General features: G+C 42.0%; 1 protein-coding gene across 1 annotated transcript in view; it reads left to right on the forward strand.

Moving 5' to 3' along the window:
* The first annotated feature begins 152 nt into the window (after positions 1–152).
* The window catches only part of KDR (kinase insert domain receptor (a type III receptor tyrosine kinase)), a 30578-nt gene continuing 16498 nt past the window's right edge, over positions 153–14232 (forward strand). Inside the window, exons 1-16 of the mRNA XM_009701495.1 lie at positions 153–205; positions 703–816; positions 1324–1520; positions 2701–2825; positions 3149–3317; positions 4579–4718; positions 4905–5073; positions 6481–6592; positions 6686–6849; positions 7666–7822; positions 8920–9040; positions 9648–9756; positions 10497–10841; positions 11764–11910; positions 12062–12193; positions 13846–13952. Of these exons, the coding sequence (XP_009699797.1) occupies positions 153–205; positions 703–816; positions 1324–1520; positions 2701–2825; positions 3149–3317; positions 4579–4718; positions 4905–5073; positions 6481–6592; positions 6686–6849; positions 7666–7822; positions 8920–9040; positions 9648–9756; positions 10497–10841; positions 11764–11910; positions 12062–12193; positions 13846–13952 (2361 nt within the window). The remainder of the gene's footprint in view (positions 206–702; positions 817–1323; positions 1521–2700; positions 2826–3148; positions 3318–4578; positions 4719–4904; positions 5074–6480; positions 6593–6685; positions 6850–7665; positions 7823–8919; positions 9041–9647; positions 9757–10496; positions 10842–11763; positions 11911–12061; positions 12194–13845; positions 13953–14232) is intronic.

Consider the following 14232-nt stretch of genomic DNA (forward strand, 5'->3'; position numbering starts at 1 on the left):
GATTCTGGGCAGCGATGGGAGCAGCCAGGGCGGACTGAAAATCTCTCCCTGTGGTACTGGCAAATGTTGCACAAGTAGGGCCATTGCCTCAGAGCAAGGACTGGCACTCAGATCGCAGCCCTCCCAAGCGTGGGTGGCTCGGGGAGGGCGCGATGCAAGCCCTTGTGCGAATAAAGTCTGGTAGTAATAGATTTTTGCCTAACTGGTAAGGAGGAAAGAGATAACCTTAGAAAATCATGGGATCAAATAAATTAATGGGATCTCAAATTTTTGACAAACTGTAAACCAGTTTCTTCATATAATTCATTGATCAGCAGTCTCTAAGAGCGTAAGTATATTCAATTTATTATAAGAAAAGTGGGTAATCCGTTTCCCCCAGGAGTGAGATCATCAGATGAAGGTTCACTTTGTTTCAATGTCCCACATCCTCTTGTTAGACCTTGAAGTTGGCAATGCAAGAAAACAGGAACTCCACCCTGGCTGGCTGAATTGTAGTGCTCTGCAGCTAGCTCCTGACCATCTGCCTTTGCTTCCTGTTATGACAGAGTTTTTGAACTTTCTGGGATGTGTGAAAAGTCATTATTTACCCTTCACTGCTAAGTAGGTGATGTGAAAATGTCCGCTTAAAACATGCTGCATATTCCTGTATATAATGCTTTTCTGATTGAGTAGCATTTACTTTGTTTATTGGGTTGATTTGAGGGTTTTTATATATGTTTTCACAGGTTTATTTATTTCTCTGGATCAGCCAACCCTTAGCATCCAAAAAGATGTCCTCACAATAACTGCAAATGACACTCTAAATATTACTTGCAGGTAAGGGCAAATCTGTCCAGCATGATTTTGACGGGGGTAATTTATGTGGTGAGTTTTTGTACAGAATCACAGATGATTTGGTCTCTCTCCCATCATCGCTTCTGTTTCTCCCCCCTCCCTTTGTGCCCCCCGCCTAGCTTTTCCCTGACAGTCTTTAGAAATGATCTTAGAGGGTTGCAGCAAGGGAGAGCTGGGGAGCACAGTGCAGCTGGGAGGAGGAAGAGTCAGCTGGGTCCTGGTGGAGCCCACTGGTGAGCCCTGCTGCTCCCTTTTGAGTGCTGTGTCACTTAGATTCAGCAGAATGTCAACCTCAAGTAGGTGCCTTATAAGTATTAACAATAGATTGATTTACATGAATTTGTCCTATATGGCTTGATGCTCCATGTGATGGGATGAAGCCCGTTCCTTTCCATAGCTGTAGAGACTAGTGGGGCTGAGGTTTGCCACCTTGGCATCAATACCGGTGCTCATCACAGGCTCATGCTCCTCTAACGTTTGCTTTCGCAGCGGTCAGAGACCACTGGAGTGGTCCTGGCCAAGCAATCAGAGCAGTGCTGAGAAGCGTATTTCTGTGACAGACTGCAGCGATGGCCCCTACTGCAAGACACTTACTCTCCTCAAAGTCATCGGCAATGACACAGGGGACTACAGGTGCCTTTACAGGGACAACCAAGCAGCTACAACCATTTATGTCTACGTTCAAGGTAAGTACTTACACAGCTCTTAGGTGGCTTTTCCTTTAGCCTCAAGAGGAAAAAGGGATATCAAGTATCTCAAAAAGATTTTGACATTAAAATTTCTTAATCCTAGAATTTTTGATACTGTGAACGTGTTATTTTTCTTGGTTTCTTGTTGAGTAATTACGTGCCAGTACACTAATTGCCATCAATAGAAAAGCCTTTGTACCCGTAATTTTGAACTGACCTGCCATATGCGGTACTTGGTCTGCTATGCTTCTCCACCCAGAACTTTGCATACCTATCTCTGCTGTGCTCTGAGCCTGTCCTCATGAATGCAGAGCTATTACTGACCTCGACAGGAGTTTCATACGAGGGAGGATTACAGAGATTGAATATTTATTAAAAATGACAGATCTGATCCATTTTACAATTTGTACTATCGGATACCATTAAAAAAAAAACAGAAAAAAACCCAAAACGTAGACTTCCGTACATTTGCTGACTGTGATGGTAAAATCTATTTAGGTTGCAAGAGCTCAGTTTTCAAACTCAGGCTGTCAGTTGTGCTGGTAGCAATGCAGCTGAGCATCACAGGCACGGCAAAGCCTCCAGTTACACATTCAGCTGAAGCAGGCGCATTTATTGAGGCATCTTCCTTTTTGCACTGATGGCTTCATACTCATTTTCTTATGCACCCTGTTTCCTTTTTATTGTTAACTTATAGTTGCCATTTTGAAAAATGAGATGTTATTATGTACATGGGTTAGCTTGTTTTATATGATCATGAACTAACTTACTTTTTTTTTTTGTCTGACTTTGAAAAGGATGCTGCCATTAGGGGAGCCAGTGTAGCATGTCACTACTTTTAACTGATATTTCCTGTAATACTTATGCAAGGAAAGTCATACGGGGGTAAATCAGATTTTTGTCGGCACAAAGACTGTGGTGGCAGGAAGCTGTTCTCCAAAGTGTGCGCTGCTGCTGATAACTGTTTTGAGAATAATGATATTGTAAAGCTGGGGGTGTGTGTGTGTCTGTCAAAATATGTACCCCCTATTTAGTCTCATCATTTCAGTGTTTTAAGACATAGAAAAGAATGAAACCGATTTGAGAAGAAATAGACAGAGAAAGGACAAAATTGGAAAAGTTTCCTCCATAATCATTTGACAAATAATATCCATTTGCTAATTGAATATTCTTCTAGATTACAGATCTCCATTTGTGACTTCAGTTAGTGATCAGCTTGGCATTGTATACATCACTAAGAATAAAACTGTGGTAGTGCCGTGCCTTGGAACAGTATCAAATCTCAATGTATCTCTACATGCGGTAAGGAAAAAGTCCGTTATTATTTTAAGAGTTCGTTGAAATCACTGTGACATAAATACATTGCTTGAAGTGTAACTAGATTTCTTAAAAACTTCTTTCATCCTTGGGAATTTTACAGCCTGTGATTACAAGGTGAGTGCTGTAACTATACTTGTCCATGATCCTGTGCTCTCAAAGTGCGGAGTGATTACCTAGGAAAGGGAGACTGCCTGAGCTAGGATGTTAAAACTGGGACCCTGTGGTTATTAAAAACTTGGACTTGAAAATTCAAGGTGGTTTGATTTCTGAAATCTGACTATGTATTTTATCAATATTTCAAACAGAAATATCCAGAAAAGATATTTGTTCCTGATGGTAAATCAATTTCCTGGAATAATAAAAAAGGCTTCACTATACCCAGTCATTTAATCAACTATGCGGGCATGGTCTTCTGTGAAACTAAAATAGATGATGAAAGCTACCAGTCTGTGATATACATAGTCGCAGTTGTAGGTAAGCCAAAGTTTGGTTGTTTGTTTTTTTTTTCTCTATAGCCAATATTATTTTGCTCGCTACAACATACTGAACCAATTGCATTTGGTGGACTCTAGGTTATTCAATACTGACAATACAACTAATGCAAAATGGGTGTTGTGATATACATTACTTTTCTTGTAAATGCAATGTATTGTGTTCTTTCTGGTTGATCATTGGGATAAGTGCTTCTATTTCTAGTGTTTTACATAGATGCCAGAGATTTCAATTTCAATTTTTTTCCTGACACTGTAAGCCTTTTTCCTAAAGTCACTCTATTCTGTACTTTATTCACTTATCCAGGATCCAAGTCATAGTCAAAGGGAGCTAGAGGTGGGTATCCCTCAGCAGCAGATGGAAAGGAGTTGCTCTGAGAGGGTACCAAGGGAATAGGGGATCTGAAGGTTGCACTAGGAGCTAGGTTGTCTTGTCTCCTTCAGACCTATGTCCTGACTCTCACAGGGGTTTATGCTCTCCTGGTGTATTTTGTCAGTTGTTCATCAAAACCCAGAAATAACATGATGATTCTGTGGAGGCTCAAGCCTGAGCTGAACCTGCAGCTGTTTCTCTTTTGGCAGAGGACACGGTGATCACTTCAAGTGGCCAGATGGCACCAGGGCAGTCTCGCCTTGCTCGGCAGGAAGGCGTAGCAGCCCTCCACCCTTTACTCTGTGCAGCAGACTCTTGCTTCTCCACCGAATTCATGAGTCCTCGCTCTGATTTGGAGCAAATTCAGAATTTCCACAGAGTTTCTGCAGTCAGAATACTCTGTTTTGGAATATTTTAAGTATTTTATTGCACAAAGGAAACTTTGGAAAACTTTGCCAATGTCAGACTCTTATTCTTACTCAAGTTCCCGCTTGCTGGGAAAGGGGATGTATCTCCTTTAGTGTTGGGTCTTACAAGGGTAAGAAGAAGGGGTTTAAGGCAGAGGAACCATGTGGGTCACTGTCTCCTGCCTGCTCCCACTGCCGGGGGGGCTCTGATCAAGTGTGTACATCCTGCTGTGCTGCTGTCTGACGCAACACTCAGGTGGGAAATGCTCGAGGCAGGCGTATCCCTTCCCTCCGGGCTCCTTTGTATGCCTGCTATCGTGCTGCACTGGGGCATCGAGGGGCTTCTTTGTAGCTGAGGTTTCGGTGGGAGTTTCAGTGAATTCACCTGGGAAATTTGGTGCTGAGTGCTGTGAAGAAACTTCTTCTTACCCCCATGTTTTGTGTGTGCCTTTTTCTTCCTCTAGGATACCGAATTTACGACCTGACGATGAACCCGCACTACCAAGTAGAGCTGGCAGTGGGAGAAAAACTTGTTCTCAATTGCACCGTACGGACAGAGCTGAATGTAGGAATTGATTTTAAATGGGACTACCCTTCCATCAAGGTAAATCTGTAATAACTTAAAGGTGCCAACATCACAACGAAATTTGATTTAGGTATAAAGTCATTCCCCCCTTTACAATATTGACAAAGCAGATGATAATTCAGAAGGAAATTGCTAGTATATACAGATGTGACAGGAGGAATAACAATAGGATTCCCAAATACTTCTGTCCTTTATCTATTACAGGAGAAACATGCCACTATAAGGGATTTAAAAACCACTGCAGGAGAAGTAAAGAAGTTTGTAAGCACTCTTACCATCGACAGTGTGTCCTTAAGTGACAAAGGTCGATATACTTGCGCAGCATCCAGTGGTCGTATGAACATGAAAAACAGCAGCTACTTCATTATCCATGGTATGGCATCTTCCACTTCAGTTTTGTTGGTTGCTTCAGATTTGGGATTGATTAATGGGATGCAGAAGGCATCTCAATGATGAATCAAATGACAGAAATGAACCAAACTGCAGCTACAGTATTTCTCTTGCACCCACTATAGGATAATTTTTATACCACAGGCTTAGCTAATGATAAGATTTTAAAGGATGCTGTCTATTACTGAAAGCTGTAGAATCCCATAGGAAAATGGGCAGTAAAATAAACTGAGGTAAGCCTCTGGTACTCTTCTGTGTTGACCTCCTTGAGGTCCTGTAAAACTGAATTTGTGTAGATGACTTTGTATAAGGGCTGCCTGTTCTCACTCCAGGTGAACTTAGGCTAGATTCTGGTGGGTCTGCAGGACAAAAGTCTGGGTTAACATGGATGAAGCTAGGAAAATACAACTTTCAGCTTTTACATTACGAATAGATGAATCAAATGGAGTTTTTGTTGTACGGAAATGAAGCAAAGGAAACAACTTTGGCTAAGTGCATAGATAAGTACGAGGCCACATCCTACAGCCTTTTCTCAAGCCCCTCTTGGGCACAGCCCAGCAGCTCCACTGGCTTACTTCTAGAAAAAAATTGCCAGCATGAGAATGGCCCATTTTTAATCACTGAGTCAGACAAAGAGGTTTACATTTTGAAGGAGACTGGTTTTCCTGAGGCCTGATTTCAGGGGCCAGAATATTAATGGCTTTTCTTTTTTTTTTTTTTTTTTTTTTAACATTCAAACTTATTATGTGGCACAGTGATTCAAGATAGACTCAATTTTTCCCTGGGTTCATTCTATTTCTCTTCAGAAGCCAAAACAAGATCATGTGCTGTAGTGAGTGTACCAGATAGCAAGTCCATAAGATCCTTAATCTTAGTCAAAAGGCTAATCACTGTCTTAGTCTGAATGGAAGTTTATAACTTATAATGAGTGATGTAAATCATTTCAAAGTATTCTGTGACTGCAATGGTTCAAATACGTACTTGAGAAGAGACTGAAAGTGTCTAATTTTATCACATTGTAATTTTGAATACTATTATTTCCTGGAATGAGTAGATCAAACCAGTTTTATGATATGTGTGTATATATATATATATATATATTTAGGTCTGACAGGTGGCACACTGTCTTGAGCGCTGAGTCTTGTCTCTGCTTTCCAGAGCTCCTTGGTGGGGGAACTGGCCCATTCCTCTGTGTGAGGGAAAGGACTGGGTTTTCGTGATGTGAAAAACTCTCCAGAGCCCAGTTTGGAGCCTACTGTGCTTTACTGGTGGTGTCCTGTCAGTGGCCCCTGTTTCTCATCTACTGTTAAGTGCTAACCCAAATGGAGGGCACTTACACTTTTGTCCACGTGGAAAGACTGTTTTGTTAATTCTTTTTTTTTTTTTTCAGAAAGTCCTTTTATTCATCTGGAGAGAATGGAGAATGTGGTTGAGACAAGGCTAGGTGATACAGTCAAAATTCCTGTCAAGTTTAAAGGGTATCCTCCACCAGAGGTGAAGTGGTAAGAATCGGGATATAATGTGTTTGAAAAACTGAACTATTCTTAGTCAAGGTAAATCTCTAAAGTATTGAAAGCACTCTATATTTTCTTCAGGTATAAAAATGGAAAAGCCATCAATGCAAATCATACAGTTAAACTTGGCTACACGTTAGTGATCACTGAAGCAACTGAAAGGGATGCTGGGAATTACACTGTTGTCCTCACAAACCCTACTAACAAGATGCAGAAGAGACATACGTTTACTCTGCTTGTGAATGGTAAATGGCGTACCAAAGCGGTACCTTTCTTTCACGTGTGGATGTGGTGTATTACCATTCTTAGGATTAAATTCATCCCAGAGCTATGAAGGTTTAAGTGGGGGTGGTGGCTGGGAGAAGAGCACTTGAACCTCAGCCCTGGGAGGGCAGAGGTGGCCCGTCTCTCTGGGCTCCAGGACGTGCTGGTTGAGAGGCTACAGGCTCCTGGTGGTGTTGTTGTGATGATACTTTGTGTGTGGGTTTTTTGCTTGCTGTGTATTATTTCTTTGCCTCTGCGTCCTGCTCTTTTCCTGCCCTCCTTGCTGGCTGTGCTGCCGGAGTCCTCCCCCACCCCGCTCCATCCTGGCCCTGTCCCGCCTCGCCCATCCTTCCTGCCCCACGCAGGCTGTCCCTCCTCTTCTGCCCTGCCCTGTGCAACCCTCCTCCTCCTCTCTGTTCCCCAGGAAACAGCCTAGCCCCCATGCTTTGAAGACAACAGATCTTGGAAAGGGCAGAGACGCTACATGCAGTGGGATCAGGGCTGGGGAATAATATGCATTTAATGGTTGGGCATGGTGATGGGAGTCTGAGGGCTGTGTTTTAAACCAGGGGGTAGTGAAGCGAGATTTTATAGGAAATCCTAAGCATTGCGTCTTGAGGGCCTGATCCTCAAGGAGCTGGGCAGGTTCACTTCTTCCCAACATGTCCTTGGAAATGCTCTGTGTTGCACTTGGACATGGGGCACGATGTGAATTAGTTGCCGTGGGTCTAACGCGTGCACGTGGTGTGGTTGGGGAGCCATTAGCGGGAGGTATAACCTGCTGCTCTCTCCTCCAGTCCCCCCCCAGATCGGTGAGAATGCACTGCTGGCCCCCGTTGACTCCTACAAGTACGGCTCGACGCAGGCGCTCACCTGCACCGTCTACGCCGTCCCACCACCCGCCACCATCCTCTGGCACTGGCAGCTGGAGGAGGAGTGCACTTTCAGCCCCCAGTGAGTGCGAAGCCTTGGCTGTCTTCTGCTGCTTGCATAGTTCTTGAGGGATGTTTGGGTTGGGTTGGGTTTTTTTGGGGTGCATCCCTTGTCCAGGCTCATTACCAAATGCAAACCCAACGGCCAATGAAGAAAAGACTGTTGTACTTAATAGGCAGATTGTTGCAGGCAGGCTCTGCCAAGGTCATCATTGTCGGCAGAGGCAAGGACCACCTACAGCGAGGAGCCGGCAGCGCCTGCGTGTTGCCGTCATGCTTTCTTGAAGGGCATCTTGGCTTGTGCGGGGTTTCGAATGCAGCTATTTGCGTGCCCTCCCCTCAGATCTCCCCATGGGCTACAGGCCCAAAATTCCATCCCAGAGGAAATTTGCTGTTTATGCCTAATTATGGATCCTTGTGGTGTTTTTTTTCATATGCTCAAGTACTGAGCGTGACGGTGCTCTTTATCTGTGTGAAAGTGTATCTTGGAGGAAGTGCACTGATTGATGTTGGGGAATGATAGAGAGAGTGCCTGACTGAGATTCACGCAGCTTCCCTTATCTGGGCCTGCCATAAGCCCAGATTTCCTTTAAAAAAAAAAAAAGCAAGCCAGAGGAAAAAAAAAAAGGCATTCTTCTTTCCTGTTGTTGTTTTTAAAATGATTTCCACTAGTTTCTTCCTTTGGTGCCTAGTTGCTTCCTACACAATGGCTACTGTCCTCAAGAAATTCTTTTAGGGAGTTCAGTGATTTCTATGTCTCTCTGTCTTCCTTTGAACTAAATTAACTTGAATCATCCATTTATGAATGGAGGTTTGTTCCCAGAATAGCAGCTTCCCTCCAAGCATCCTGATTGAGCTGACACAGGCAGATTAATTAGGAAATTCACCTTTAGACTTGGGGGTTCCTTATTTTACACAGCACAAAGGTCTCAGAAGGTTATAGGGTGCAATTTAATAGAAATGTTTCCAGAAACACTCTTCCCTCCCAGATGCAGACTGTGGCGAGTGATGTATCTGATTCATAGATAAATAGCTGCATATTGTAAAGAAGACAAACCCACCCTCTTGAAGGGCGAATATTCATCTTATCTAATGCGTATGTCTCTACTTATATCTCAGGAAAGTTCGCTCAGGAGCCAATCCATATGCGTGCAGGAAATGGAAAGTGATCTCGGAGAGAAAGGGTGGGAATCAGGTTGAAATTAAGCACCGAGTTGTTACTATTGCTGGGAAAACAAAGGTGAGCAGATTTTTCTTTTCTGTTGGTTGGGGATGATTAGCCCTGTTCAGCAGTCCACATATCTGGAAGTATGTCACTAGAGATGAGACTCTTTTCACCTATCGTTAAACTTGGAGATCTGTTCTCAGCTAGTCGTGCAAGATTCTACTGAAGCCAATAGGCAGAGATACACACTTTTGAGTCCTTTAGACAGTGATCCAAAGTGAGTCTCCATTGAGGAATATTACTTAGATTTCAGTGCTTACCTTTTAGTGGTCTGAAGTTAAGTGAGTTAATCTTGCCAATTAACTCCAATAAGGAGACGCTGGAGAAACTGAAGAGCAGAAAAAGTTGTAGATGCAGCATTTATTAACACATATACCGACATTTGCCTTCTGGCAGGCTGCTTTTTCTTGTTTTCTTTTGCTTGATTATTACACACTTAAGGACAAAAATGTAAACGTCAGGAGGGGACTGTGCTCCCGCCATGCCATGGATTTGTGCTTTGGAGGGATTTTTGGTTGTGCCAATACCTGCAGAGTGCTTTGCTGAGCGGTTGGGGAGGTCAGGCTCATGTCCGCACTTCAGCAGTGATGCAGTATGAAATTTCTCGAATGTTCTTTTGTAGACTGTGAGCACCCTTGTGATTCAAGCAGCAAATGTATCTGCTTTGTATAGATGTATGGCTACGAACAGAGCTGGGTCAAGTGAGAGAGTTATCTCCTTTCATGTGACCAGTAAGTACACCCTGTTGAGGACAGCCATGTTAAATGAGTGTTATTTTGTCTGTTTTGCTAATGATAGGTGTTTCAAAGCCATTGTCTGTCCTTTATAAGATCCTTTAATCCTTTAGGATTTTAGGTTTACCGAAAGTTTTCCTAAGGCAACCTTTAAAGTCACTTCAGTCAAATGATTACTTCTGCTGGCATCAGTGGAGCAGCAGTCCTGTGAAAATGATGCAAAATGAGCACTATTGTCCCGAGAGTGATTACTAATGGGCTTTTGCAGTCACTTAAAAGAGCTACAGAGAATTATGATAGTGTCACAAAATGAGTATAAAGATGTACTGTAAAAGCTAAGACCAACATTTTCGAAACCAGTGGTAAAGAGCTTCTGTCTTCTTAAAAATCCATCCCCGTATTCACGTGCTGAAATATTATTTTAATCCAAATCTAAAAATGAACTGTAAGGTAATGCTAAGAATCATTTTAGGTTGCTGTAGGATTCTACAGAAAGAGGAACTGTATTCATTACACAGGCCTTCCTTTGATCCATTTTAAATGTATTGCTTTTAATGAGCTTGTAGTCTTTAGATGATTGATTGATTGATTGATTGATTTTTTCAGTGCTTTAGTTCCTTATTTACAACTGGGTAAGATGAGGATAAGGCTATATTTGTAAAATGGCTTTTTGAAGTTAATGTTGTCAACAAAATGTGCAACCTAATAGGAATGTCTTTTAATTTTTTAACTTGCAGGGGGTCTTGAAATTAATCTCCAGCCTCGGAATCAACTCACAGAGAAGGATAACATGTCCTTGCAATGCACAGCAGACAAACTCACCTTTGAGAAGCTATCGTGGTACAAACTCAGTGCTCACGCTTCGCAGACTCCCTTTGGAGGGCTGCCCATGCCCGTTTGCAAGAACCTCAATGCTCTCCAGAAGCTGAACGCAACGGTTTCAAATATCAATGGTGAAAATGTCACCATAGAGCTCATCCTCCGTAACATCTCCCTCCAGGATGGAGGGGACTATGTTTGCATTGCTCAGGACAAAAAGGCTAAAACACAGCACTGCCTGGTGAAGCACCTCACTGTTCAAGGTACAGATCTCTTACTCTGAGCTAAAATGGGTGGTTGTATATGAAAATAACTGCACAACAATAGTGTCAGGTTTTGGTATCTTCAGGCCTTGCATGTGATGGGTTAATAGTGCACTCAGTTTGTTAAATAGATTTAGACCATTTGTGTAACATGCAGGTCTGGGGCCTGTCCAGGCAGCAGGGACTTACTGTTTCATCAGTACCAGTGAGGAAACACTGACTGAGCCACTGTGCCGTGCAAGGAGATGAGTTTGGCTTTTGCACAAATAATGGCATGTGTTTAGATCAGCAACTTCTCAATTTTACTTTTCAAAACGCATTTTTCCCTCTAGCTGTGTATGCATGTGTATATTCATAACATTAATGCTACTGCTTTGTGTCACTGACCCTTGAGTTTGAAGTAGTGTCTATAATTAAAAACTGTCACGAAGTGATGCTGGTATTCAGGTGCAAGCAATGCAAGGTGATAATCAATCAGCTTTTCACACAAATAGTGATGACTTTACTTTGGGACCTAGATGTCTAGGCTGATTAGGCAGATTCAGGAAAATACCTACGCATGTTCATGGGCTGTCCTGAATGGACGTTTGATGGACCAGCACTATCGGACTTCTCGTAATAACCCTGGAAATAGAAATGTGAGGGAAGCAATTTCTCACCTGTTACCTCTTCTCTCAGCAGCCTGAGCAGTTACAAATTAAACCATCTAAAGAAGGTTGCATCAATACTGTTAAAATGTTCTTGGCTATTGTAATTTTTTCATGTCATGTGGAAGTTTAACTATGATCTTAACGTGAATGCTGTGGCTGTTGTTGTTATAAAAGGATTTGAGACATTGTTACTGGGCCATCAAGCGCTATTACTGGAAAAATTGATGTTTTCTTTAATGGCCAGTAATTTTGCTGTATTTTCGAACCAACAGAGCCCATGGCTCCCACACTCATAGGAAATCTGGAAAATCAAACAACAAACATTGGTGAAACCATAGAAGTGTCATGCACAGCGAATGGCATTCCTCCTCCAAACATCATGTGGTTTAAAAACAATGAAACCCTTGTTGAAGATTCAGGTAGGATTGCTCCTTTGCTGTGAATTTTCTTTCACTTAAGGGCTTTCTTTCATGGGACTCACTGCTAATTTTCACCATGAAAAGCTTCAATTTGAATTTTTAACACAAAGTGGCATAAAAATAGCAAACTAAGAATCATTATTTTTTCCAGGTATTGTTTTGAAAGATGGAAACAAAACACTAACCATACGTCGAGTGAGGAAAGAAGATGGAGGGCTGTACACCTGCCTTGCCTGCAATGTCCTCGGATGCAGAAAAGCAGTGGCATTTTTTTCAGTGGAAGGTTAGTGTTAGCTTTTGTCCAGATTGTGCATGAATTCTTTATAATCACTAAAAGGAAAATCTACTGGCTATCCTGATCGGAGATCTGAAAATACATCGTGAGATTTGCGAGAAGTCCTGACCATTCCTGTCAAGTTCAAATTGAGGGCTGTCGTATCCATCATAATCCCAGCTGTTGAGGCTGATGGTTCCTTCTCCACAATGTTGTTCGGTGCTTTTCAACAAAAGCTGAATCTATCTTAGTTGTGGTTGCAAAGAAATCTCTGCCAATCTGTATTACGTGCAAATCTGTACAACAGAGCCTACCTAAAGCTGCAGATATCCTGGGGCATCTCTGTTGTCTTGGTAATGTAATTGTCATGCTGTTTTTTAAGAATTGTAACTTTTTAAACTATGTCATTGCTGTCACAGCATCTGAGAAAAAGAGTGAAGACTTTGTGCAGTCTGTTGTGATTGCCGTCCCATTTCAGTGACAGGAACAGGTAGCAGTTTGGGGTTAGGGGACTCCAGCCTTAGTCCACCAAGCTCTGAAAGTAGCATTTGTCAGACCCATCTCTCCCTTGTTCCAGTCCTGTTGTGGCACACCAAAATGCAATTTGCAGTGATAAACAATAAATCCTAACAAGAGGTTAGTCTGCAGTCTGAATGGGTGGAACGACAATGAACTTTCCACCAAGAGCTGCAATGACAAGCCTCAAACTAAAAGCTCCTTGCCCTTGATATTCATACATTTGCAAAATTTAGCTGCTCAGTCTTTCACAAACTTCTGTCTTATAAGTCAGGGTGATTGTCTGATCTGCTCCATTAAGGTAATTAAAGCAGTGTCCTATTATAGGTCTCATTAGGATATTAAGATGTTGAGCAATATGTTTACACAGGGTGGAAATTATCTGCAGCTGACATCAATGTAGAGTTCAGCTGATGTGGTAAATATGGCTGGGGCAAGTTGGAAATCTGTGTAGGACATACTGTTTCACTCTGAGAAATTTATAGTGCAGCTCATTGGGGTCATGCAATGGTGTGCTACTGTGTAGGAAAATCTGTATGGTGCAAAGGATGAAATACAGGAGCATGATGTGGTGAACAGGAGCTAAAGAGAGCTGCTCCTGCGCATTAATAGATGTTCAAGTGGTGTCTGCTGGAGACTATTTTACTGGAAAAAAAATGCTGTAAATAAGACCTTATTTTCATGTGTGCTTGTAGAACTGCGTCTTTTCATGCCCCAGCTGAAGCATGTAAAGAGACAAGAGAGAGATTGTTCTCTAGCTCATTGTCACAGCACTTTATTTACTATATGATGGGGTTTTTTTGGTTTCTGGAGAAAGAGTCATTCATTTTGAGTATTCTAAAACAATGATTTCTTTTTAAAATGTGAGATTTTACTTTTTTATATTTGCCAAAGGCTCCAGATACCGTCCTTGGAACAAAACTGATGCTAAGAAATTGGGTGGTGTGTAAAACAGCATGAAACTAAGCATAATATTCCAACATAAAAACCCAAGCTTTTTGTTTTGTTTTGCTTTCATTTCCTTGCTCTGTGTTGCACTTTTAAAATGAACCTTCAGAACAAGGCCCTCCATTCTCTACTTTAATGAGTGAACAAAACAAATACACTTCCAACTATCACTCAGATATTCATTTATTTCTTCCCAGGCGCTGAAGAGAAAACAAATCTGGAGCTCATTATCCTCGTTGGCACTGCAGTGATTGCCATGTTCTTCTGGTTGCTTCTTGTAATCATCCTCCGGACCGTTAAGCGGGTAATGAAAAAATTGTGATACTGTCCTATCAGCACTGGTCTTGCATGACAAATGAGAGCTGACTTGAGACCTTTTGTGTTACTTCATTCCATTGTTCTTAAATCAACAGACACATTTTTTCTCTCCATGCTGTGGCATTCTTGCCTGGAACTGGAGGCACAGAAATTTGTTTTTAATTGAAGTGTCCCTCACAAGAAAAAAAAAGTTACAGCTGGTTTTGTTTATTTAAAAAAAAAAAAAAGTGCAAGTAATTAACGATGATCATACTCATGATGACATG

This window comes from Cariama cristata, unplaced genomic scaffold (assembly GCF_000690535.1).
Source record: "Cariama cristata isolate BGI_N322 unplaced genomic scaffold, ASM69053v1 scaffold2836, whole genome shotgun sequence".
Lineage (NCBI taxonomy): Eukaryota > Metazoa > Chordata > Aves > Cariamiformes > Cariamidae > Cariama > Cariama cristata.